At 38.2% G+C, this 22855-nt stretch overlaps 1 protein-coding gene across 1 annotated transcript; it reads left to right on the top strand.

The window, feature by feature from the left end:
* Window positions 1-633: 633 nt before the first annotated feature.
* tfcp2 (transcription factor CP2) lies at window positions 634-22035 on the top strand. The gene is made up of 16 exons (XM_041799195.1): window positions 634-949; window positions 1271-1466; window positions 4465-4616; window positions 6145-6221; window positions 7293-7398; window positions 7616-7722; window positions 7970-8122; window positions 8211-8321; window positions 10440-10528; window positions 10708-10756; window positions 11688-11781; window positions 12340-12430; window positions 12547-12653; window positions 16502-16644; window positions 16796-16847; window positions 16964-22035. Exons 2-16 carry the CDS (start codon window positions 1345-1347, stop codon window positions 16999-17001), a joined length of 1491 nt encoding a protein of 496 aa, XP_041655129.1. The 5' UTR covers window positions 634-949; window positions 1271-1344; the 3' UTR covers window positions 17002-22035.
* The last annotated feature ends 820 nt before the right edge of the window (window positions 22036-22855 follow it).

The following is a 22855-nucleotide window of genomic DNA, read 5'->3' on the forward strand; positions in this document are numbered from 1 at the left end:
CCAAAGTCCTGTTTTCAGATGAAAGTATATTTTTGAATTTTATTTGGAAATCAAGGTCCCAGTGTCTGGAGGAAGATCAAAAAGGAACAGAATTGATGATGCTTGTAGTACAAGGTTTCAGTTTTCACAGTCAGTGATGGTTTGGGGTGCCATGTCGTCTACCTACCAGGAGATTTTAGTGCACTTCATACTTCCACCTGTGAGAAATCTATAGAGATACTGATTTCCTTTTCCAGCAGGACTTGGCACCTGCACATTGGAGCCAAAATTACCAGAAACTGTTTTGCTGAATGTGGTGTTACTGTGTTTGATTGGCTAGTCTGCTGGTCTGACTTGAAACCATAGAGAATCACTGAGGAAATGTGAAGAGGAAGAAGAGAGACACCAGACTAAACAGCAGGTGAGCTGAAGGCTGCTGTCGGTAGATATGGGGATGTAAGATGCTGTTTTTTCAAAATAGATCAATATTTTTTGGGCAAAAGTGACATGAGATTATTCACATTTTAAAGGAGGCCTTGAAAATGCTGTGAACTCCCAGCCCTAAATTAATTTCAACACCCACAACGATTGGTGGCGCAAGTGAGCACTAACGTTCTTTTCCTCTGTCCACGAAGAAGAAAAATAAACGGATATTACGGCAGCTCCTTTTCCTGACGAAGCTAGATAAACAAACAAAAGCGAGATATTATATTACACTAATTTAACTTTCTGTAATAATATTTATGGGTCTCTATTTATATATATGTATACAAAGATATTTTTGTTTAAGTGAATTATATAAAGCTAAAGCAAATAAGGGCTTAGCATCCTAACTGCTAAGATAGCCTGAAGGCTATGTGGCTAACTGTGGTTAGCTCGACATGTTAAATCTAGTGGTGGGGTGAAGGAGCGCGACATGATGGCATGAAACTGTCGCAGTGTTAGCGAGAAGCTACACTTTTATATACAGGTATGTCGCCTTAATTTGGTTATTTTTACGGCATTATTGAAATATAAAAGAAGGTATAAAACTGAATAGCACTACACGAGTTACTTTCATCTTTACATCGCATCAGTGCTGCACGGTTGCATAAAACGTGAGAGGCTCTACACTGAATAGACAATAAACCTGTGTGTGATTTGAACCTAAAATGCTAATATTAACCTTTTTCCTTGTGTTAATGAATATTTCTCCGAATTAACAATATAACGCCGCTTTTGGGGCGGTTTTAATGTTGTACACACTTACCTGCGTGCAAAACTTATTTGTCATCACTTTCTCCCTTAAAAGATTGTGGGAAAGAGGTGAAACTTGGCGAAAGTTTTGACCAAAACTGCACTCCGAAATATCTTCTCATCACCACCATGGCGTGGGCTCTGAAGTTGCCTCTCACGGATGAAGTGATCGAGTCCGGTCTGGTCCAGGACTTTGATGCCAGTCTGTCGGGTATCGGACAGGAGCTTGGTGCTGGGGCTTACAGCATGAGGTACAGCACGAGTTTTGGAGGGATTCAATCCTCCTGTATTGGCTTGAGTGCTTCTGGAGTGGTGTCAGCTATTTACAATATCAAAATATGCCATATGGCATGACAGATCCTTAAAATGTGGACCAAAGTTATTTCAAATCGTTAAAAAATGTCCGTTAAAACAGGCGTTGATATAAAAGTGTATTTTTTTATGTAAAAAGAGACTCTGAAAGCATCTTTAAGTGACGCTACTTTTCAGAAAGTTGGATGAAATGTACCCTTTCTAAAGTGTGTAGTGCAGTGGTTCACCTGTTATTAGGCCAAAATATCAAGGCACACATATTGATGCAAAATAGCCTTTTTTAAAACATGTGACAGTAGCTGATGTTGTTGCATAGTTGTAGAAATACTGTATGGTTGTACAAATTCCCACAACACACCAAGATTTGTTTCACACCATTTGGTAACCATTGGTCTAGTGAATGAGAGCTACAACCATTTTTAATTTTATCTGTTTAAATAATCGGTTGATTTGATTTTAAGTGTCTTTACCTTCAAAAAAAAATCCACAACACTGCTGGAGTTGTTATAAATCAGGATTTTAGGCTTTGATGTAATAAAAAAAATCATATTATGGCAATCAATGGGTATTTTGATTGTAAATCAGCATGAATAAAAGTCCTAGGCACTCAGAATTGGAATTTCTCTTATTATTATGTATCAAACATTAAAAGAAAGACTCCTGCGCACTGTCTAAATTTAAAAAAAACATCAGCAGAGCTTTGGTACTGAACACTGGCAATGCATTTGTGCAATTACGACAGTGTTTTTGACTTTGCTTGTAGTTTTTTTTTTCTTTTTAATTGCGTGATGCATGACAGAACCTGACAAGTGAGGGACAACACATTTGCAACAACACTGTGGTCAAACAATACAGATAGTGGAAACCAGACAAGAAAGAGACATGCAGGAACTCAAAACACAATGATATTTTAAATTTGAGGGTGTTCAGGGGCTATGTTTTTGTGTGTGTGTGTAAAGGTGTGAGTATATATATATGGGTGTGTGTGTGTGTGTGCGCGCGCATTTATTTGTTTTAGTGGAATATTAGGAATGGTGAGGGTATTGGCTGTTAATAAAAGTTGGGATTAAGTTGGATAAATACATTAAGACAAAAAGAGAGACACTGTAAAAAAATAATTTGAAAAATGGAGTATATATGGATGTTGGATGTATATAGGTAGAGGAATAGTTTAAGAAAAGCTTATAATAAATGACAAGGAGAGAGTGAAAGAAAAAAGGAAAATGGAACAAAACCAAGGGGCAAAAGGGGACAAGTCTTGCAATAATAATGATGAAAATAAAAATGCGTTGCATTAGGTTTCTGTTATCACTATTATTCCTCACCTTTGGTCCATTCTTTGGTCTCAATTTTTCCTCCCATTTTAACCCCCCTCCCTATTGTTTGTGTGAATGTCTGAAGTTCAGTCGGCCTTTCCTCAGCTGCCCCCTGACCCTGCGGAGGGAGCTGGCCAATGGGTTTGCCCTTTGATAATGTGCCATCTAGTTGAGTAACACCCAGACCCAAAGGGAGGGAGTCTGCTCACATTAGACGCTTCATCACTTCATTACTTCATTTATCACCGTTAAAGGAGTTTGCTTGTAGTTTTTGGTGGATTCATTCCTCTCCTATGCACATGTCACATGAAATATGTGCCTTTTTTTTTTTTAAAGCTTTTCTCCGCTTTTAGATACTGACATTCATCATTGATACAGATTGTGTTGCTTTTAAACATATGGTATCAAAAAGTATAAAAGTAGTGACACATCATAAGTTGTTTAAACATCAAACAGTACAAGGTTTTGGACTATATGCTCTTTCATGTGGACTGCATTCTTAACGAATGTTTAAAAGTTTAAAAGGCCTGCAAGCAACACCAGAAGAAATTCTGAACAATTTGAAGTGTGTTTGGACTTTATAAATAAGAAAATACTGTCCATATGGCATATTTTGTTAAATGTCAGTGTATTTTTTTTCTAAAGTTGAACACATTTTATGACTGATGAATTCATCATTGTCTGTTTCTCCATTAGACTTTTATAAAATCAAATATCATGAGACGGTACAAGGTTTTGGACTGGGCAATCTTATCTCGGCTATATTTGATATTCTTTGGTGAAGTACTCGGAAGAATAGCTACCAACAACAGTCTAACTGTGATGTGTTAACATATCCTTGTATCTTGGCTTTGTGTCCATGTTAGAGTTCAGCTTGTGCTGAGAAATCTCTTCTCACTTTAGATTTGAGCATGGATATGTTGGCTCCTCCACTGATAGATAGCTGAAGGGCAAATTAATCAGCACATGCAGATGAAAATGCAAAGCTGTGCACTGCTTGGTGACTGTCAGATGAAGTGTGTGAAATCTGATTTGAGCTTTTGGGGCTATCACTGCACAGATTAGTTATTATACATTAGTGTTAAAGTATCTGAACACAATTCTGTGGTTGTTCTTTCTCATGAAAAATTATTAAGTCAAAATAGATATATATGATACTTGAGCTTGTGCATTCATGATGGAAATTATGTGAAATCTATTAATGTGTGCTGACTCATCCACTCTGCATTGTTGAAGAAAGATGGCTCTCTTTAGTGCCATTTTCTGGGTGGTTAAGTGCTGTGTAAATGATACTGCACTGGCTCAAAAGCGCCCACTTGTTCCTAACATTCCTCTGTTGAGAGAAGCAAAGGGCTCCTGGCTGGATACCTTGATATTTAGAAAGCTTGCCCTTGTTGCTTACTTTGTGATGAATGCACTGCAAAGCTGGCAACACAATAACCCACCATCCAGCCTTAAGTGACGGCAGGGGATGTTTAATTGTCAATTTGAGCTTTAGCTTTTTGTGAGGTAATCAGCACTAATAAAAAATATGAAGATATGTATCTCTGTGAAAATGAAACCTGCCTCACATCTTGGTGATCAGCTCACTAATCGTGTTATTCCTGTCTCTATTTTCCAGCGATGTTCTCGCCCTCCCCATCTTCAAGCAGGAGGAGTCCAACTTGCCTCCTGACTCTGACAACAAGATCCTTCCCTTCCAGTATGTTCTGTGTGCAGCTACCTCGCCAGCTGTTAAACTGCATGATGAAACACTCACCTACCTCAACCAAGGTCAGCATTGGTATCCAAGACACAGTGAGCTCTGCTACTGATGGGGACACCCAGTTTCCTTTGATTTAAAGTGTTTTATTTCTTTGACGAAAAAAAATCTAAACGAACTCATGATTTTGAGCAACATGCAGGACAAATACATTAAAAACTCTGTTATCCTGCCTTCCACCAGCCTTTTACACAGCTCAGTGGGGTATTTATGTATGATATGAATTTATTGCTACAGACCTTTCTAATCTATTTGGTTTAAATTCTCATGTATCCTTATTTAAAAAGGTCTTTGTTAGGGATAGATTTTTGCTGCTATCCAATTTGCCGATATTTACAAATTTATTTGAGCAGATACCGGTATTTAACTGTCAGACCTGAAAATTCAGTCCTTTGCACACACTTTAAGGTTTGAAGATGAACAAATTAACAAATTATAGTCCTTAAAAGGCACTCTTAAGTTTAAAGAATGAGGCTGAATAAAGAAAAAACCTCAACTGACATAGGTCTGTTGGTCCAGCCTAAAACTCCACTAATTTGTTAGTATTTACGGCCAAAATTTACAGTGATATTTGCTGATACTCATGACCAAAATATCAGATGTAAATGTCGGCAGAAATTTTGATATTTACTGATACCAGTATTTGTCTTTTTGGCTAGTAACTGCCAATACCAATGTCACACCCATTTTGTTGTTCATCCCTAGTCTTTGTATTGTTTGTAAGATAGTTGTGTGATACCTATGACTGTGAAACAAATGACCTCTCTGAGCAGAAATTTGGCTATGGTAAAGATATCCTTGACACTTGATTGACACATTTTATATCACACACATTTAAAACTAAAATCCATAGAGATCTTTTATATATATTTTTGTATTTTTAGTTCACTGTTGCCAGTATAGCAATGAATTATTTTCAGGCACGTTAGCCTGCTGAACACTGACCTGTTTATTCTTTTGTACTGAAAACAATATGATGCTCCAAGAGAGATATTGCTTCATGAAACCGCCTCTCAAGATCTTGACATATTGCAGATGCCTGATGAGCAAAAACTAGAACGGCTGTTTAAATTTAATGTATTTAGGCTAGCTTATTTTGCCTTTAAAAGAAGACAAGATAGTCTGTTTAATTGGTCTTTAGATTGCCTTCATTCTCCTTTTTTCCTCCATGACAATGGGCTGACCTACAAGGCAATCTGATCGTGGATAGTTTAAATGGCTGGGCATCATGACTGTGTATCAGACACAGTAATAAGACATTGAACTTAAAAACTATAAAAGAGATGTAGGGGTATCTTTTCTCTTCTTGTTGCATAGATATTGTAAAGAATCTTTCTATATGGTATTACAGGCTCTGTACTTAATTTTTGCTGATCCTTTGAAACATACTGTATCATATTGCTTCATTTTGGGTTTCATATTATTGGAACAGACGGCTTATAAAAGACTAGCTATCATGACAGAAGAAGTTAAACATTTCTTGTAAATGTGTGGTGTTTGTAACAGCCTTATTTTATCCACCATATCATCTTGTTGCAGGCCAGTCCTATGAAATAAGAATGCTTGACAATCGGAAAATTGGGGAACTTCCAGAAATCACTGGTAAAATGGTGAAGGTAAGAATGACATTCAAGTTCTCACATAAAATAATTGTACAGGTTCTATACAGCTGTTCTAGTCTCAGTAATGTGATTTAATGCTGGGTGATTAAGTTTAGTTTTTGATGACATTTTTGGCCCAGATCATAAAAACAAGACAGTTGAGATACTAAAATTGCTGAAAATGAATTGTTTCATTTATTTATTTTATGTGTATATCTTTAGATTTTTATCGAAGAGTTTTCTCTAAGTTGTTTTTATTCATTTTTTGTTTTTCAAGATGCTCATACATTGTAAGTGTTTGGTTTTGATAAATGCAAGTGATGCAGATGTTCTTAAATGAGTGAGTAATCATGTTAATGCCATTATCAGTCAAACAAACAAGATTGTGATTTTGCCATAATCAGTCAGCCCTAGTCTGACTCTAGTTTGCTTTTTGTGAAAGATGCATTTCTTTTTTCATTGTTTAGATTGAGGAAATATAACAGACAAATAGCCAAATAGAGCAAAAGTGTCTGCAGTGAGTGATATTAACATCAAATGAAGATTTCTGCAAAACCCCCCTTTGTTTAGAAATGTTTTTTGGGCTTTTGGTGCCTTTGTTTAGAGAGAAGGACAGTGGGTAGAGTTGGAAACAGGGATGAGAGAGTGGGGGAGGGACATGGGAAAGGTGCCGCAGGCCTGATTGAATCCAGGCCGCCCACATATGTAGGGGGTGACCTAATCACTTGCCTTTCTGCACCCCCAAACCCCCCTTTTTTCCTTTTTTTTCTTCTTTTTTAAAGATTTATTTTGGCCTTTTCTTATCTTTATTTATAGAGGAGGTGGTGGATAGAGTCAAAAATGGAGAGACTAGAATTGAACCCCTAGTGCAGGGGCAAGACCTAACTGCCAGGCCATCTGAGCCCCCAAAAATTGTTTTTTGAATCAACATTCCAGTTTTCTTATGTTCAACCACATGCATCTTTTTGCTGAATAATGCATCTATTCTGTAAAGAGGAATGTATAGTCCTATGAATTTACACTGGCATGCAGGGAGATGGTTCCACATGTCTTTTCTATGTTAAAACATATTTCCTTGAATTCCAGAGCATCATCCGTGTGGTGTTTCATGACCGACGGCTTCAGTACACAGAGCACCAGCAGCTGGAAGGCTGGCGCTGGAACAGGCCCGGTGATCGTATCCTCGACCTGGGTGAGTGAAACTTTTCTTGCTCCAGATTTTGGTTCTTCTGTACTGTGTTGATTTTGTATGCTGTGTTGCCTTGTATGTTTATTAACCATTCAATGATAGTTGTTTTTAACCTTTGCAATAGATACTAGTTTTAGACAGTGGTGATGTAATGGAGAAAATGATGTGCATTTAGATATCTTTTTTTCATAACAGCCTGTTTCACATTGATCGATTACAGATATCCCCATGTCCGTCGGCATAATCGACCCCAGGGCTAACCCTACTCAGCTTAACACTGTGGAGTTCCTTTGGGACCCGTCAAAAAGAACCTCAGTTTTTATCCAGGTAGCATGATGAACTACACTGTTGAATTATTTCTCATTCATTAAAAGCATCAGCAGTTATCTGAGGCAGTGTTGGGCATTTTGGAATCATGGATAGCTTCTTAACATGAATTTTACTCATCTCATCTGATTTGAAATGACTAATTGTCATTTTGTAGTCATCATGCTGACACAAAAGCTCTCTACTTATATGTTATGTCATCATTTTTTCATTGATTTCATTTTTATATTTCCTTCGCTTTTTTTAGGTACACTGCATCAGCACAGAGTTCACCATGCGTAAGCACGGGGGAGAAAAAGGTGTGCCGTTCCGCATCCAGATCGACACGTTTAAACAGAACGAGAATGAAGAGTACACAGAACACCTCCACTCTGCCTCCTGCCAGGTCAAAGTCTTCAAGGTGAGAGGAACGAGAAAAAAGGTTGATGTACTGAAATGCAAACATGCAGGACCAGCTATGTAAATAATTCTTGCCTGATCTGTTTTAGCCTAAAGGTGCAGACAGAAAACAGAAGACGGACAGGGAGAAGATGGAGAAAAGAGCACCACAGGAAAAGGAAAAGTACCAACCCTCCTATGAAACCACAATACTGACAGAGGTGAGACGATAACTGTTAAAGGGCTATATTATGTAATATTAAATAAAAATGTCACTGAAGAGAAGAATACACTCTTGATAAACAAAACATTCTGGGAGGAGAAACAAAATAATAGTGTCATGGGTTGTTGAAGAACTTAAATGTGCTTAAATCCATTCTGTCAAGAGCTGCAACTACTTATTATTTCAATATTAAAAAATCTATAGCTTAATTCTAGTTTCACTTTTAGCTACGTTAACTGTTCAGAAATAGTGGAGAATAAGTTCATCCTGGTGTCACTGAGCCCAAGGACATGGAAATCTGCAAATCCTCTATTTTGGCTAAGCAACAGCCCAAAACAAATAATATTTACTCACTTAACTTTGATCAAATAAGGAGGAAAGGAAAAGCCCCTGATGTACAATAAGTGCATAGAGAACTGACTGTAAAATCCAGTATGAAGAGCACTTTAAATTCACACATTTTCTTTAGAAAGTTGGCTGCATCTTTTACACCAGTGCAAAAAAATATACCAGTATGAAGTTACAAGAAGGGCTGCATGGCGGCGCAGAGGTTAGCGCTGTTGCCTCACAGCAAGAAGGTTGCTGGTTTGCTTCCGGCCAGGGCCTTTCTGTGTGGAGTTTGCATGTTCTCCCTGTGCATGGGTTTTCTCCAGGTACTCTGGCTTCCTCCCACCACCAAAGACATGCTCATTAGGTTGATTGATCACTCTAAATTGGCTGTAGGTGGGAGTGTGAGTGTGCTTGGTTGTCTATCTCTATATGTTAGCCCTGCGATTGACTGGCGACCAGTCCAGGTTGTACCCCGCCTCTCGCCCAATGGCAGCTGGGATAGGCTCCAGCACCAGCACCCTCCTGACCCCAAACTGGTTAAGCGGTATAGAAAATGGATAGAAGTTATAAGAAATGTGCCATTAGTGCACAGAAGGCCTAGTGGTTAGTTGCACCCCATATACCGTGTACGCAGGCGGCCCAGTTACAAGTCTAGCTTGTGGCTCCTTTACCACGTTATTCTCCACTCTTTCATTCAAAATAAATCCAAAAAAGAAAGAAATGTGCCATTAATAGAATGGAAATTCTCCCCTTTATTGTTAATGTCAACTGACTGCTCAAAACAAGCTTGATAAATACAACCTAGCACTAAATCCAGCAAGTTCATTTTGTCTTCTTATTCTGAATAATCTACTTGGGTTCTTTTTTTCAGACAGTTTATTGTAGGAGATGTTTTTTACCTTGACATGTTTCGACTGTTATCTGCAGTCTTCCTCAGAAGCATCAGCTGACTGCTGTGACGTGTCCTTATATGCTGCTCTTCCGAGGCGTGGTCAGCCTGATAGACCTGACAGGTCTATCAGGCTGACCACGCCTAGGGCCTTAAAAAGTCTTAAATCTGCTTCTTAAAGGTGTATAGTACCCCTTACTATCACTGCAGACTGAGAGCTCAAATATCGTACTGATATCTTGCAGTATTACAGACTTCACCTGCTGAAAACAGATGGTACTAATTGAGCTTTTTGATACAGAACAAGTAAAGTGTGGTGCTATGTATTGATGAGGCTTTGATAGCCATGAGCCCCATGGATTTGCCTCTGACACAAGTCAGAGTACAATATTTCAAACATGTATGTGGATATTATAAAAGCACAACCATCTCCACTTTATAAAACAAGTTAGCAAGCTTTATTGAGTTAGAAAAGTGGAAGAAAAGCCAGAAAATCTTCCTGTCTGACCATCCTGGTGCCTGGTCATCTCCCTTATTCCCTGTCCCTTGTTCATGTCAACCTGAGCAACAAAAGGAAAATAGGAACAGGGTTCTTGTGCTGCATCCCTGTCAGGGTATTACAGTAGGAATCGGTGTCACAAGGACTTTGTCGCTCACCTGTGTTGCGTTGAGTGAGGACATGCTCTGAGAGAGCTTCAAAAGCTGCACAGAAACGTTGCTGAAAGCAGCAAACACAGGAAAAAAGTTTAAACTTTTCTTAAATCCTGAGAACCTTAAAATCACCTTAAAATGTTTTATATCCTAGTGCTGCTTATATTCTGGATTTTACAGTAACTATCAGCTCAAGTTTCAAAGTTCAGTATGTGCCGAAATAACCACAGTGTTGTTGTTTTGCAGTGCTGCCCCTGGCCTGAGGTCACATACGTCAACAACTCTCCGTCTCCTGGCTTCAACAGCACACACAACAGTTTCCCAGTCGCAGAGGGGTAGGAGTGTGCCATTATCTTGGTCCCAACATATGGATCAAATCTGTTTTCTGCTGCTTGATTTTACCATAAAATTCATTTAATTACTATTTAAGTGCAAGAAGATCATACCTGCTATGACTGAAGTGGATTTCAGTATTCTTACTGGGTTCATATGTTTACTTTTTTCTCCTTTTTAGAAATGGATCACCGAACCACCAGCCTGAGCCTGTTGTTCAGGTAGTAGATGTAAGTGTAATACATCCTCCTGGTTGCCATCTTCATCACTGATCCACTTTTTAATTTAGGCACTTATCAGAAGAATACAAAGAATATATGACAAAGAACCAACCAAAGATTCAGCACTGGTATTATTTAACCTTGTAACATGAGTTGAGTTTGGTTTAAGGTCTTTTTGTTATGCTTTGAGCTCAAAAACATGAAGAAGACACTAAGAAAACTTGGTTGTTACAGTTGTTCTTGAAAACAGTACAGCAATTAGAAATATGGAATAGCAATACAAAAATATCTATAGATTAAAGTGTAAGGTTATTTTTGAAAAAAATATATATGTAAAGAGATTAAGGCTCATTAAGTCTCAAACAGCCACAGGACTAAGTTTCAAAGTTTTAACAAGAAGATCATTTATTTGAATTAAGTTCTCAAGAACGTAGGAACAATAAAACATTTACCTCAGGGTGCACTGGGTATGGTATATATACCTTCAGGGGTGCTGCCTGAACTAAAAGTACCCTAAAAAGACATCACAGCCAAAACCAACCCCTGAACAACTGCATTTTGAAACAAATGCTGTTTAAGAGAATAAATAATTTGAGAACCTCACTATACAAACATGTTGTCAGGGATTTTACAATGTAGACACTATGCAGGATTTTGTGTACAACTTTTGATGATCACAAAAGAAAATCACTAGATACTGGGAGTCTAGGACTACTATTGTTTTTGCTGTGATATCAATATTATTTAAATTAAAAAAATCACATTTATAGATCAATCTGAATGTTTCTTTTATTGTAAGAAGAAAACAAACAAAAAAACACAAGAAAAATGGTACTTTATTGTTGAAGAAAGTCATATAAATAGCAATTAGAGTGGGCACTTAAACAATCTAACTTCACGATACTTTTAAGTTGATGTTTCTTTATTTTCTTCTTTTCAGAATTTGTTACCGACAGCAAGTCCACAGGATGCACAACAGTGGCTGCTTAGAAACCGCTTCTCTCCCTTCTGTCGGCTCTTTACTAACTTTTCAGGTAAATACACCCTGTTAATAAAGTTCAGTGTCACTTATGTTGTCTTGACTGAACAATTTTAGTTAAAGCCTTTCATCTTTTGTATCATTTTATGGACCAAATTGGTCGATTTTGAGACTTCAAATGAGTCCATTCAGACAGACAGCTCTTAAAATAAATATCAAAGAGATTTTTAAAGTCTTAAAACACCCCAGAGGCAGTTTAAAATTAAAGGAACCACAGCCATTAGGCTCGGTAACATATCTGTATCAATTTCAAGATAGCACAAAGACGAATTCAATGCTGTAAACAACTGTGAAACCAAAAAGTAGCATGAGTGGAAACATGCAGAGTTAGATATGAAACACCTTTTGAGTGAACCTTTTACAGAACACTATAAAAATGAGTCACTTAATTTTAACTGAGAAAAGAATGTATAACAGGACACACAAGACTGAATGAGTCAGTGTGAAGTTCTTCTTATGTAAGATCAGATAAAAGAAGGGTCTGCAGAAAAGGTTAAGGAACAGATTTTTTCATTTCTACACTCTTAAAAAAGCTTTTTTTTTTGTATTCTAGGGGCTGATCTTTTGAAACTGACCAGAGAAGATGTAATTCAGATCTGCGGTCCGGCTGATGGTATTCGACTCTTCAATGCACTGAAGGGACGGTGAGTCTTCTTCTCATCAATCTCATTGAAAATGTGATATTGTAGTTATATAACATGAAGCGTTTTGCATATTTATGACCGTTTTTGTTGTTTTCTCTCTGTTGATGCTTTTCCAGGGTGGTACGCCCGAGGCTGACCATCTACGTCTGCCAGGAGTCCCAGCAGGCTCGAGAACAGCAAACGAAACATGAAAACGGAGATGCTGCTGCCAACACTTTCTTTGGTGAGAGGGTGTTTGATTTTATATTAAAGTGCCAATCTTTGATACAGACAAAAGACACGTTTCTGATGAGAGATGTAGCAAATATTGATGCATTATGCTCCTGAATCATCAAGAAAAATGGAACAGTGCTTTTCAAGGTCTATCATGCATGCTGAAATGTTGACGAAAGATGGAGCCAGGCTAAGTATTTAGAGTTTAAGTCAAGCTAAGCTAACCTGCTGCAAGCTGTGACTTCATATTTACCACACTGACATGAGATCAGAATGAATCTTCTCCTCACACTGTCTACAGATCAAGACACATCCTAAAAATGTGTAACTGTTCCTTTAAGCTCCTTTAAGCCTTTCTTTTAGCCGCTGCTACTGTGTTTGCCTTTTAACTCTCTTTTGTGTCAAGATGCTGTTGCTTTGGCACTAAAAGTAAAGACATGACTTTTTGTTAACAGGAGCTCCTTCATTGTAAGGTCAAAATAAATTCAACTTTAAAATTATAGTCTTTTATTTTTTGATAGTGCTGCCAAGCACAGCACATTGAAAATAAAGTTTATTATTTATTTAAATGTGTTGGGAGAAAGAGCTATGATTGGCTGTGGGAGCTGGGAGGCGGTATTTGAGATCAGCTGGGCACATGACTTCCATGTCCTGCATGAACTTACTTTTTTGTTGCTATGGAATCCAAACAGGTATAACTTTCATTTCATTTCATTTAGTTACCATTTTACTTTTCATTGATATTGATATCTGTTTGGACTCAGTCGCAACCCCAGTCATTGCCATTTTTACTTTTAAATTATTGTATGTTATTGTGTATTTGATTGGCTGTGATATACAAGTTCTTTTGTAAACACAGCTGGTGTATCTGTTTTATATATCTGAGCAGTTTCCCTCCCAACAACTACCGTACAATCTGGTGTGTGAGACCCACTTTTTAATACCTACCTCCTGTATTTTCATCTGAAAAGTTGCCAGCAACCTAAATACAAATGCAACCAATATGCCTGTATAAAGTGCTGAGACAAGCTGTCATAACCACAGGAGCAGCAGTCAACATTACACATTTCACACAACTAGAGAATTGAAACTTCCCTCCTATTCATTCATTGTTTTATTGCGAGCAGCAGCCCACAATGCACCAGGATACACTGTGAGACAGACCAGACCAGACCAGGGCCTTCCTTTCTGCCTTACTAGATCATAATCCTGCATGTAAAGAAAACAGGGGCATACTGATAAGAATATAAACCTACTTGCTCTCTGATTTGATTGAAAAGACTCCTCAGTTAAAGATGACAAGTGACTCGCGGACTGAGTATCTGTCAACCCCAATTACTGTCACTGCAAGCTGAAAGCTTAACTTCTGTATTTTAGTGGTCAGGAGTGCAAACTCTCAAAAGCTTAAATAGTGCAGTGGCACAAAAAGAAGTCCTCAGAAACTGCAAGTTGTAGACTTAACTGACTAACTAAACCTTTTTTTCTCTCAAAGACCCCCCAAAACAGACAGCAGCTTATATACCAGTGCAGCCTATAGTCTGAATTTTACAGAACTGTTACGCCATGGCCTTCAACATTGGATTCATAATCTTAAGTAAGAGTGGGCGATATGGGGAAAAAAAAATCACATCACAATTTTTTTATGGCCAGATAAAGCTCTTGATTTTAGCATGATTTCTTCATTCAACTTTTGAGACACATTTTTAAGTTAACCAGAAGAGGCAACCTTTTTCTCTGTGTAATTTTTTAAATACTGTATCAAACTAGTCAAGTTTTTCTCTTTTTCTTCTGCACCAACCTGTTGGCCAATGTATTAAATATTTTAACATTTTTAAAAATATTTTGTTTTAGAATAGACCCACTGACAAACAGGTAAGGGGGTCTGGAGGTCTTATTCCACAATATATTTAAGTATCAAACGTTTATTTTTAGGGATGCATAATATTAGCCGTCTGGTATCAGTATAAGCAGATATCAAAATTTCTGCCGATATTTACATCCGATATTTTGCCTGTGTATTTCAGTATATATTGACTGTAAATGTTGTCCATTTATTCTAATAAATTATTGCAGTTTTAGGCTGAACCAATAGACCTGTCTTATTTATCCTCATTCTTTAAACTTTAAAGTGGTCCTCCTCAAACCGTAAAGTGTGTCCAAAAGGACTGAAATTTCTTCTCCTAAAAGCATATTTAAATATCAGTATCGGCTAAAATGAATCTGTAAATACTGACATATTGGATATAAGCAAAAATCTAATATTGTGCATCCCTATTTATTTTCCTGCATTCTGATCGATTTTCTGGAACCAAATTCTGCATGTTCTGCAACACTTTATGATTATTATGCGTGTGTCCTCTTCCGTGTTTAAATTCTACTTTAAGTGTTTATTTGGCACATTTTAAAACCTTGATTTTTCATTTGAAAGCATGTGGACCTTAATAGAATTTCTACAGCTGAAGCTTTAAACAAGCAGTCTGTTCATATCCAATTTAACATCACATTTACTTTAGCCTTGTCTACAGACTGCCAAAGGAAAAAAAAACGTGGTTATGCAGTATAGTCGTGACTGTATGTTATTTTAATGCAATCTTGAATTTTATTTGAAAAATGGTTGTGAAAATGTGAATTCACAGCAGTAAATTAGGCTGTGATGAGCGGTGACGTAGGCTACGTCACACAGGTACCTGCCTGCTGGTCAAGGAGAGAGGAGGAGGAGGTGCAGGCTGAGGTGCTGCAGCATGCATGAATGTAGGCTAAAGAAATGCATGTAAATAAATGATTATACTGTTTAAAATATTTTCTAATAATGATCTACCCCCGTAAAAAGACGCTGATATAAAGTTTCACTCGTGATTCCGTTATCTTGAGGTTTACCTGCCAGGTGTAAAGGCTTGTAAATAACTCAGGAAACCAACTGGAATGCAAAACAATGTCAGCTGTAACAGTTAAAGCCACAGTAGGCTATCTGCTTCAGCCACACTTCCTTTGCTGACCGCGGTATGCTTCATCTGTCTTCCCTGTTTGAACCCCGGCGGACCGTTAAGGACAGTCTGCTGACCTCATCAAAAAACGTTCACGGGCTTTGCGCAGATTGTGCAAATAAATGTTTTTTTTGCAAACTGATGGTTCAGAAAACCAAGACACAGCTTCGTAGACAGAAAGGGCTTAATCTTAAGTTTCACTTACATTTGCAGCGTGAATCACCGCTGCATGGGAAGCAGAATGGGAGGGGGGAGAGGGAGCAAAGAACGAGAAGTAATAGAGCCGATTCCATGATAAAACAGAATTAGCAGATCGCCAATACATTCTAATTCTTCACGATCTGAGATCGTCCTATAGTGCACCCCTACTCTTAGTAAAGGGGCTTAATAAGAAGTAGGGGGGTCCTACCAATACTGCTTTGGGTGGAGGGGGATACTTGACTTGCATACGTACCAGCAGATGAGTTTTTTCTTTTCAAGCTGACAGTTGAAGGTGCTTCGTTTATTTTGATTCATAATGCTGCTGTGCTTACTACTTATTTGCTGGCTATTGAGCTATATATAGAAGCTTCATTAAGTTATTTATGCATCATTTATAAATTATGGGACTAAACTTGAGCTGTAACATCATGATATGGGGCCTGTAAGACTTGATGGCAGTAACCATAAACGTATTGATTTTGGGGTTTTGTGAAAAAGAGGTATTGGCACAGCTCTACTGTCTCTATTTTATCTCTGATCAGTAAAAGTGTCATAGATATACATATACATTCTGTATTTACAATGATAATCCCACAGTTTTATCCAGTTTTACTACTACAGCAGGCCAAAATTCATGCTTGTGCTTCATCTTTCCTCTGCTCTGTCTCTGTAGTTTATCACGCCATTTATCTGGAGGAGCTCACAGCTGCTGAGCTGACAGAGAAAATCGCTCAGCTCTTCAACATCTCACCCAGACAGATAAATCAGATCTTTAAACAAGGACCCACAGGCATCCATGTACTGGTCAGTGATGAGGTAAGATCATATTTATTTCTCCCTCAGCTCTCTGCCTTAGCCACTGCTACACTTTTAAATCACAGTGCAACTCGTTTGTAACTCTCTCTCTCTGAAACTGTACTAGCTTCTCTCATTTCCACAAAATAACATTTACTACTGTCCTCTACAGATGATTCAGAACTTTCAGGATGAAGTATGTTTCGTATTGGACACAATGAAAGGTATCTGATTTCAATGATGATTTCTCTGTTTCTATATTTAACTTTGAGCCTTGATGAGCTTCATCAGTTTATTTTTAACACGCTCCTCACCTGCCATGTTTCCCTTTTCTTTCCAGATAACACGAATGACGGCTACCACATCATCCTGAAGTGAACACTGGGCAGGAGAAAAGATCTCTTCTTCACACCCGATCCAGTCAGCCCCTCTAAAGCTTCTAGCTGTTCCTGGAAGATGCGGAGTTGTCCCAGAAGTCCTCCTTGTGGCTACGAGGAGTGAAGCGTGACTGAAGCACACGGCCCTCTCCTCACTAAACCTTACTGTCTTACTTTATAGGGAGTGACTGTTACCCTCGTGAAGTAACGTTCTCCTTCTCGCCCTGCCTCTGTCTCCCTTTAAAAGCTGCGTTCTCCTCTGTCGCTTATGTCTCATGGAAGAGGTTAGCGGCCCTGCAGCTGCTATTGCTCTTTATTTGTTAGCTGAGCATCTGGTGTGCCAAGACTTTGTGCTTCAGGAACAGTTTGTTGTCTTTTAGCAACCAACAGCCCTAAAGGAAAATAAAACAAAGCGACAAAAAGAGACAGACTGTGATAGTACTCGACTCTCAGTCAGAAATGCAGCATGATTTCTGATCGTCTTGCCAAGTTTTATTACAAGAATCCACTCATGACAGTCTTTCAAAAATGTAGTATAGCCAACGCAATCATGCAGTCGCACAAAAGAGCCACGAGAGGAAAGAAAAGCAGCATCATGACGGACTTAAAGGGAAAATGTTGAAATCCAGCTGTTCTTTGTAACGTGTGTGATTCCTTTAAAAGCTAACGATGTTAGCCTGTGGCTGGTTTGATCTGTTACTTAAAAAAAGAAAAAAAAACTTTTTTTACATGACTCCCAAACTCTGTTTGGTCGCTTTAGTTAGTGTAGGGATGTAGACTGTGTTAAAGGAGTTGACATGGCATCTTGCGTTGTGCTTTTGGAGCCTCTGCTTTGACATTTGGGCGTCACTTTTTTAACCAGAGGTGAATATGAAGACAAAAAGGAATAAAATAGTATAATTATATCCTTTTTCAGTTGACATGGCCCTGCCCTAAGCATGTCCTGCTTTATATGTGATTCTACTTGTATGTGTAACTAGGGATGCACAGATGCATCGGTTTGCCTGTTGTACTCTGTTGACAAACATCTGTAATAATGTGAGCATGAAGCGTTGTCAGCAGATGTTTATTTTGTAGTATTAGGGTCAAGCTGACATTTTAGCCACGTTTCCATCATGTCCAGTTTGAGTAAGTACAGTTTGGTATGGTTTGATACTTAAAACTCCCAAATAGTTTGTTTCCACAGACACTGGTACCCTCACTTTGTGGGTGGACTGTAGAGGGTATGCATGTGATATCGCAGTGGTCAAGAGCCTCCAACTGCTTAGTTTAAGAAAATTTGTACTGGTGACAGAAATCAGTAGGGCATAAGCAGCAAACATCTTTATTTCATCTGAAAACTGCTGTGTTTTAATACATCTTGATGATGTTAACAGCGGTCAGTACAGATCCTCAGCTGATGGAATATGTTTGTAGAAATGTTTGGAGCCGTAACGGTACGTTAATAAAGACAAGAGATAAAGCTGGGCTAGTAATAAATATAATCTTAACTAAAATCTATTCTCCTTCATCATACCTTAAGGAAAATGAAGACCTAAAATTTCAGCACATTAACCATACGGTAAATAATATCTACGGTGACAAGGCATCTAATGACAGTGGGTTATCTTCTTTAGCTGTACAAATAGTCCTGCGATCTCTTGTTAACACAGCTGGTTTTGTATGGAAAAAACTAAAAGAATTGTCAGGTCCATCAGTATTTATCACAGATTAGATAAGTAGCATTTGTAAATTAACGTGAACATTGAATTCTGACGATATTTCTGTGAACATTTAATAAAGTGAACGTATCGGACACTTTAACAGTTCATTCAACATAATCCTACAGTTGAGAGTTGTATGATGAGAATTCGTCACACTAAAAATAAACTCAAGGTTTAGCGAGTGTTTAAAATCAGGGGTACGTTATCATTTAAAATAGGCTATTCTGAAGTTTTGCACATAGATTTAACAACCACAGAGCGTTCTTAGCGCAGGTAGTAAAAGTAAATAAACTAATTACTACAATATGGAGAATCAACTGAGCTAAAGCTTCATATTAGCAAAACTTGATCACTAATTTAGTTTGACATCCATCACTGACAGTCTGCTTGCTGTACGTTTATATGTCCATATAAATGTCTCGAAACCTGATTTGTGACCATATATTGATGTCAAGAGTCTAGGAAACAGCATGGATCTCTATTGAGTCCAAATATCCTAATTTAAGGACGTAAAAGTCACCTGTTTTCACCCACTCCTTATAAGGCAGACAGTTGTGTCTTGCAATGTTGCTGCACTTGCAGTATGTCTGAAAGTGACGTCAGTGAAAACCCTCTATTCTGTATGCAGCTCAACTTTTTTGGGATGAATAGGTAAGCTTTGCACCCCTAATGAAGGATGCCAAAAAAGTGGGACAGTACGCGTTAACCTTTCAAACTTTTGATAATGGAAATGCTAATAAAAGCATACCATGCTATACCAAACTGAACTGGACCTCTCAGTGAAAACTGCCTGTTAGCACATCTAACAGCTGATTCAGAGACGTGATGTATCATTGGGCAGAAAATGGGACCTTTCGGGCAAACTGATCTGTTTTTGTTGTCAAGCATAAGAGAGAATTTTTGCATTTTCTTGGCTTTTTTATTACCAAGAGAGGGTAGTAAACAGAACATAAGTACTGTTATCAGCCCTGACTTTTACAATCGATGCATTTCTGCATATACCTAAAATTTGCCAAAAGTGATTGCAGGGCCTTTTATTTACAAAAGCCCCTTGTGGACATGCATTCCAGTGTTTCCCCACACAGAGTATACTCAGATGGGTCACCCATGTATATTTCTTCAACATCTTCTTTTAAAACTCATACATTATCCCCATTGCATGAGAGAGAAGCAAAGACAGTGCATCCCTCCAGTAAATGCATGTTTAAGGAGCGGGCTTATGCTAAAACTTCAGCGTCTAATGCTGCAGTTTTAACGTTTATTTCTGATGCTGCTGATATTAACCTGTTAGTAATGCACTCTAGCATGATAGTTACAGTATGCTAACTCACCTAACCTTCACACAAGCAGCTCTTCTGCATTGATTACAGCTCATCAAGTGAGGCATTTCAAAAAGCGAGTGATGTCTTTGAGCATCTTTATAAAAAGTGCTGCTGATGTATACCATCAAATGAGCAGCAGTACACAAAATAAACGAACAGTGAGCAGAGATGGAATGACCCCTTCTCCCACCCTTATCGAAGCATAGTATCATTCTGTGGGAAAAGCTGCGTTCATACAACTTAATGTACTCTGTTTCCCCCTGATAGCAAGAAATTTTGGTTGTTTCCTCGAGATCTTGACTTGTTTATCTTGAGATAACAGTGCTGGTTTTCTGTGATACCAAGTTAAAGTTGTTTTCTTCATGTGTCCACTTATTTTTGTCATTATCTCAGGGTAACAAAGCTGTTTTTTCGCCATTAATATGGTTTAATTTATGTCTTTATCTTGAGCTTGTTTTCTCCTGATAATGCAATTTATTGGCAGTGCAGGAAATGAAACTATTGGCTGTTGACTGTGATAGGCCAGAGCATGCCATGACATGCTGCCATTGCCCACGCTAATGACTTGAAGTGTTACCTATTTCTGCAGCTGTTTTAACACGCAGTGCTGAAAATTTCAGGCAGGTTATCCCTATTATCTTTCGGAGTTGCTCGTCAACACAGGCCCCTCCAGAGTTTCCTAAAAAGCATTTATATTAATTTCCCAGCACCATAATATTATGTAATTTTACAGTGCATTACGGCATTGCAGAAGCGGAAGAGGGCACAGCGTAACAGTAGCCTTATATACACACAGTCAGACTTGTACTGTTTTCCCCTGCTAGCTCCACTGATCCTGTCTTGCCTCTGTTAAGCCAGCACAGATAGGGAATCCCTTCTCTCCACTACACCTCCCTGACATTCATATTGAAGGGGAAATGTCACCAGAATGTGAATATTGCACCTTTAAATGAAACTGCACATTGTAAAGCGCTGTTTTCCCCTGCTGGCTCTGCCAATCCTGTCTTGTTTCTGTAACATCTGTTACTACCTCCAAAGCCGGCACAGAAGGGGATCCATCCGTCCCCCCTATTGTGTCTAAGTGACAGTCATATGGAAGGCGAAACATCGCCAGGACATGAATATCGCACCTTGCACTTGCATTCATATTAGACAGTTAATTTACTCGGATGTGGCAGGAAAAGTTCCAGGTAAAGTCAGGTTTAAAGCTTTACCTGTTTGCATTCACACATGCAGCACATCCTGAAGATTTCTGGAAACTTTAGTGAGTTTCCCAGCATGTGTGAAATCACTGTATTATTGTTTTGTGCTGTTGCAACTCTGGGGATACGAGATACGGTTAAGAACTTGAGAGAACAACCAGAAATTATCACAGGAAAATGGAGTAGATAAAAAATATGGATGCATGTCCACCATGGGCTTTTGTATTTTTTGTATCTAGTTTGATACACCTGGTCATCTTTCTGCAAAGAGTGCGGGATTATCTGTTTATTTTTAAAAACAGGGGGGTATGTCAACCTCTTTTACACAGTCTATATTTAGTGCTCATTCTGGCCCTCTTGGTTGTTACTTAAAAATCATGAATGATAATGAAAACAGTCTATGTTAGTGATAACTGTTGCAACACCAGCAAACTCTCCCTGGTCCATGTGCTTCCTATCCCTGTCAGCTTATTTAGCATTTCATGATGTTTTTGCCATTTTTTCCCAGCATTATGTGTAAATAGATAATTATTTTAACATACTTTCCCATGAAACCCTGCATTACTTTTGCTGTTTTTTAATTCATCTTTACATCCTTGCGTCTCCTCCTCGTTTTCTCTGAATGTTACCACTTCCGATTACTAATACATGTAATGTGATGTTGGGCGCACCAGAGCTGCATGTGAAAAGATGTGGTTAGTCTGTGTTGTGTCCTTTGTACTGCTTACATGAAATTGATAGCTTGACATATTAAGTATCCATCTTTAACCGACCTGATCAGCATTATTAAAATTTTTACCCACGTTATGTCAACCACCTGCTGTCTGTTTCCTTTCTGATGTGAGCAAAAATAAAGTAAAGTTTTGTTTTTAACAGGAATGCAAGTGCTTAAGGAGAGCATGACTTAGGGCAAGTTAGTTACGAAAAATCCTAATCATGGTTATTTTGAATGATGTTGAGATAATTTTATATATTCCAGTTTGTGTTTGGTTTTCTAAAGATTGGAATGAATGATGGCCACAACTGTGTCACAAATTATGCAGGTTATTTTGCTCTTGTCCAGGTCTGACTCTTCGAAACCAAAATAATTCCCTTTTATTCAGGTCACTTAACCTGTTTTTGTGAGCCAACAGCTGCCTTTCTGTAATCTTCTTCAACTCTTTTACTTTTCAAAATAAGAAAATGACATGCTGTGGCTACTCCTGCTCCTCACTTGAATCAAAGTGAGAGCTGATTAGATGGGAGGGGCAAAGCACACAATGTGCTCGGAAGGGAAGGTTCAGGGTGAAACATGGCATATGTAGAAGCAGTTTTTTAGTAATATGGAGGTCCCATGGCAAAACCCAATATAAGACCCTTCCCCATTAAGTTAAAAAGCAATCATCGCAAATAAAATATTTTGAAGCATCTCATACCTTAGATAACAAAGCATGAGAAGTTCTGGACAGACTCAAATCTGAAATACAAGCACTTAAATTCCAAATGATGCTTACCAGCTCTTAGAAGAGCACCAAACTCAACACATCAAAATACACTATATGGACAAAAGTATTCGACTGCCTGCCCATTACACCAACAGGGACTGTAATAACATTGTATTCAAATGCATGTGCTTTGATATGGAGTTG

Source organism: Cheilinus undulatus, linkage group 11 (assembly GCF_018320785.1).
Source record: "Cheilinus undulatus linkage group 11, ASM1832078v1, whole genome shotgun sequence".
Lineage (NCBI taxonomy): Eukaryota > Metazoa > Chordata > Actinopteri > Labriformes > Labridae > Cheilinus > Cheilinus undulatus.

Bases quoted from the DNA above. Each gene is read 5' to 3' on its own strand.
- tfcp2 (XM_041799195.1), top strand. From the start codon at position 1,345: ATGGCGTGGGCTCTGAAGTTGCCTCTCACGGATGAAGTGATCGAGTCC. The intron at 8,123-8,210 runs GTGAGAGGAACG...GATCTGTTTTAG, and splicing joins GCCAGGTCAAAGTCTTCAAG to CCTAAAGGTGCAGACAGAAA. The intron at 16,848-16,963 runs GTATCTGATTTC...TTTTCTTTCCAG, and splicing joins CGTATTGGACACAATGAAAG to ATAACACGAATGACGGCTAC.